The 4,171-nt window shown below is 42.6% G+C and overlaps 2 protein-coding genes across 2 annotated transcripts in view; both read left to right on the top strand.

Annotated features, from left to right (window-relative positions):
- The window catches only part of LOC106330545, a 6,972-nt gene extending 6,488 nt beyond the window's left edge, over positions 1–484 (top strand). The window contains exon 4 of the mRNA XM_013768997.1: positions 328–484. Within this exon, the coding sequence (XP_013624451.1) occupies positions 328–484 (157 nt within the window). The remainder of the gene's footprint in view (positions 1–327) is intronic.
- A 904-nt stretch (positions 485–1,388) lies between these two features.
- LOC106330537 lies at positions 1,389–1,882 on the top strand. Its single transcript, XM_013768988.1, has 2 exons — positions 1,389–1,563; positions 1,645–1,882. Exons 1-2 carry the CDS (start codon positions 1,421–1,423, stop codon positions 1,880–1,882), a joined length of 381 nt encoding a protein of 126 aa, XP_013624442.1. The 5' UTR covers positions 1,389–1,420.
- Positions 1,883–4,171: the final 2,289 nt, after the last annotated feature.

The raw sequence follows: 4,171 nt of genomic DNA, 5'->3' as shown, positions 1-4,171 counted from the left end.
CTAGAGAGTGTTTCGTAGAGTTTATAGTTCGATAGGGCGATCACGAGTGAGGCGTGATTCGTCTGCCATGGTTGTATCCTGGGACTCTATATTCGTACAGTCCCGTCTCACTAACGGAGCGAATATTTTGAGTTAAGGAAAGAGATCATATCTCGACTCCATGTCTCTTTGCGAATACGATTTCTTATCGTTCTTGTATTCGTCTTTTACATTCGTTTATTTCCTTAACATCGCTTTTATTCTATCGTTTATGTCAGTCCGGTTTTCCGGCTTCTACATATAACAGATGCAATATTTAATTAAAAAGTTTTCTTTTCTTCTGAACAGTGATTTGGAAGGATGTTCAGATGATATAGACAGCATTCTTGAATCGGTAAGTAATCTTGAGATCACACCAGAAATGATTAGGCAGTTTCTTCCGAAAGTTAATTGGGATCAATTAGATATCAAGAACCGTTCTGCTGCAGAATGTGAAGCCCGGTAAGTTCCTCCTCTAGTTGAACTCTGATGAATCAAGAATGTGTTTTTCTTAATCTGTGCTCTACCTCATTGTAGGTGGATGAGCTCGGAAGATCCGTTGATCAACCAAGGTCCCTGGACTGTAGAAGAGGACGATTACATACGCTTAGTAACCCAAAACAAGAGTGTTACAGATTGGCTTGACGTTGCGGTATCACTAGGGACAAATAGGACCCCGTTTCAATGCTTGGCTAGATATCAGAGAAGCTTGAATACTGACATACTGAGAAGAGAATGGACTCCAGAAGAAGATCACCAACTTCGTGCTGCAGTAGGCTTGTTTGGCGAGAAAGACTGGCAATCTGTTGCTAATGAAATAGAAGGAAGAACTGGCACTCAGTGCTCTAACAGGTCAGTGATCTAACAGTATACTCAAAATTTTTAAGATGAGAAGAGTCATGGTTTTATAAACCACCCATCGAGTCCATCTTTAGACGATGTGAGATTATAATTTATAACATAACATTAATATGCTTATTTAAATAGTATCTTATCTCTTCTTTTACTCTATACTTTCAGATGGAATAAGTCGCTCGTCCCAAGCAGGAAAAGGGTAGGGAAATCAAATTCAAAGGAAGCCAAGTGGAGCTCAGAGGAAGACAAGCGTCTGAGAGTAGCTTTGACATTCTTTGGAGCTAAAAATTATAATAAAATTGCTCAGTTTGTTCCTGGAAGGACGCAGTCTCAGTGTCGAGCGAGATGGAAAGATTCTTTAGATCCCAGACTAAACTTTGGGAGCTGGACCGAGGAAGAGGTTACAAAGTACAATGAAGCAGTTAAAGAACATGGAGATAGTAACTGGTCCAAAGTCGCTGCACATGTGTATTCTCGTACTAGCAAGCAGTGCTCCAGGAGATGGGAGACTTTGAATCCTCACCTGAAGCTTCTTAAACGGGAAGCTATGAGGTTGAGAAGAGAAGCTACCATTGGTAATTTTGTTGATCGGGAATCAGAGCGTCCTCTTCTTGTTGCAAGCGATTTTTTGGCACTAGCTGAGAGATCTTTCGAGTCAGAACCCGTTCTGAAGAAGAAACGCAAAACAAGGTCAGTTTAATCGAATTGCATACGCAGGCAATGGCCTTCTGAAACTAAATTGACCCTTTGTGTGTGTGTGTGTGGATGCAGACAGAAGAAGGCAGATGCAGAGGGCGAGAGTGAAGCAGTTTGTGCTGATACAGAGAGACAACCAAAGAGGCGGAGAAAAGGATTAGAGAGATGCTCAGGAGATGTATGTAGACAAGAGAATGGGACTGAAGAGACTGGAAAGGAGAAGAAACAAAGACGAAAATGCAAAGCTGTCGCAGGAACATCATCAGATAACAGCACTGTGACAACCAACTCCAACTGCTCTCAAGTAAATTGATAGACTAAACGCAGCACCGTCTCTCTCTATCCGTAGCTGAATCGAACTGATGTATATAGAAACTGAGTATTATACTTGTATAGAACAATGAGTACGGTGGCCTAACCCACGCGCAACTCCTCAAGTCAGCAGACTCTTATCCAAAAATACCAGCCCCTCTAACGAATACAATCACTCTTCTTTATACTCAACTCAAGTCTAACTGACTCTAACTGAATCATAACAAACTATCTCTTCTAATCCACGTGCTTCATTTGTCCAGCTCATCCATAACTCCCATTTCTCCTACTTGACCTTTCCTTCTCTTCCTCACATAGCACTGCTTTAGCTTATCAATACCCCCCCCTTCGTCACGAAGCTTGCCCTCAAGCGCATATGAAGGAAACTGAAGTTGAAACTCTCTCACTGGAATCCATGTATTATCATGCTCGGGAAGCCCCACCCACTTTACCAACAGTTCCAAACACCCTTTATCATTGTAACGCGTCGTAACAATCTCCTCTGGCTGTATCACTAGACCATCTTCATTAGATAACTGTGACGGTAATGGTAATACCTCATGATTTGACCCTATCACAGCCTTGAGTTGTGAGACATGAAACACAGGATGTATTTTGGAATCCGGTGGAAGACGTAAACGATAAGCCACCTTGCCTATACGTTCCATCACCTCAAACGGTCCAAAATATTTAGCAGCCAATTTCTGACACACTCTTCTCGCCACTGACTGCTGCCTGTATGGTTTCAACTTCAAATATACTCGTTGTCCCACCGTAAACACAACCTCCCTGCGATGTTTATCGGCGTTATTCTTCATGAGTTGCTGCGCATGCTCCAAATGTTTCTTAATATCCCTCAACATAGCATCACGCTCTTGCAACAAAACCTCCAGCTCCCCATTACTCGTAGAACCTTTTTCAAAACGAATCAATCCCGGTGGATCCCTACCATACGTTACACGAAAAGGAGTAGTCTTCAGGGAAGTGTGGTAAGTAGTATTATACCAGAGTTCAGCCCATCCCAAAAACTTATGCCATGTTCGCGGGTGTGACGATGCAAAACACCTTAAGTATGTTTCCAGGCAACGGTTTAAGACTTCCGTCTGGCCATCTGTCTGCGGGTGGAAAGAGGTACTGTACTTCAATTGAGTCCCTGATAAGCGAAAGAGTTCCTTCCAAAAATCACTTAGGAACACCTTATCACGGTCTGATACAATCGACTTAGGAAATCCATGAAGTCGTACAATCTCAGCCACGAAACTCCTAGCAACCTCACTCGCATGAAATGGATGTTTCAGACTGAGAAAGTGCGCATATTTGCTGAGCCGATCAACCACCACAAAGATGACATTACACCCTTGAGACGTTGGTAATCCCTCGACAAAATCCATCGAGATGTCCTCCCAAATTTGAACTGGTATAGGTAAAGGTTGTAGTAATCCCGCAGGAGCCAATGTCGAGTACTTATGAGTCTGACATATGGAACAAGCCGCGACATACTGTTGCACCCTGCGGAACATTCCCTCCCAATAAAACCACTGCTGAATGCGTTTAAAAGTCTTTAACACACCAGAGTGTCCCCCAAGCAACCCATCGTGACACTCATTCAATATTAGTGGAATGAATTTCGATGCCTTTGGAATCACCAAGCTCTGTTTAAACCATAACTTCTGTTGGTGAATCAAGAATCCCGGTCTCTCCATTTCCCCTTGTTCGACCAACTTATACCAACGCTGAATCTTGTCATCTTCTTCTATTTCTTTATAAATGTCCTCCAGTTGAATCACAGCTGGTAATGTAACCGCAAGTAACGTTATAGACGAAATCTGAGATTCTTTAGGAAACATTCTCGACAAGCCATCTGCAGCCTTATTGTCAATTCCTTTTTTATAGACAATATCAAACTCATAACCCAATAGCTTGATCAACCAATTCTGATACTCCATGCTTATCTCGCGTTGTTCCAATAAGAATTTCAGACTTTTCTGATCCGTGTGAACTGTAAATCTTCTCCCAAGAAGATAGTGCTTCCACTTTCTTATCGCCAATACCACAGCCATAAGCTCTCGTTCGTATATTGGTTTCAACCGCTCTCGCTCTGACAAGCTATGACTGAAATACGCTATTGGCCTTCCTTCCTGCATCAATACTGCTCCTAACCCAAACCCTGAAGCGTCTGTCTCGACCACAAAACGTTTGGTGAAGTCTGGCAGAGCCAAAACTGGAGTTGTTGTCATCACTTTTTTGAGATTATCAAACGCATCCTGAGCCAGTGCTGACCACACAAACA

This window comes from Brassica oleracea, chromosome C1, assembly GCF_000695525.1.
Source record: "Brassica oleracea var. oleracea cultivar TO1000 chromosome C1, BOL, whole genome shotgun sequence".
NCBI lineage: Eukaryota > Viridiplantae > Streptophyta > Magnoliopsida > Brassicales > Brassicaceae > Brassica > Brassica oleracea.
Note: the sequence above shows the minus strand (reverse complement) of the source record. Positions and strands in the feature narration are given on the sequence as shown.

Bases quoted from the DNA above. Each gene is read 5' to 3' on its own strand.
- LOC106330537 (XM_013768988.1), top strand. From the start codon at position 1,421: ATGAGGTTGAGAAGAGAAGCTACCATTGGTAATTTTGTTGATCGGGAA. The intron at 1,564-1,644 runs GTCAGTTTAATC...GTGTGGATGCAG, and splicing joins AAGAAGAAACGCAAAACAAG to ACAGAAGAAGGCAGATGCAG.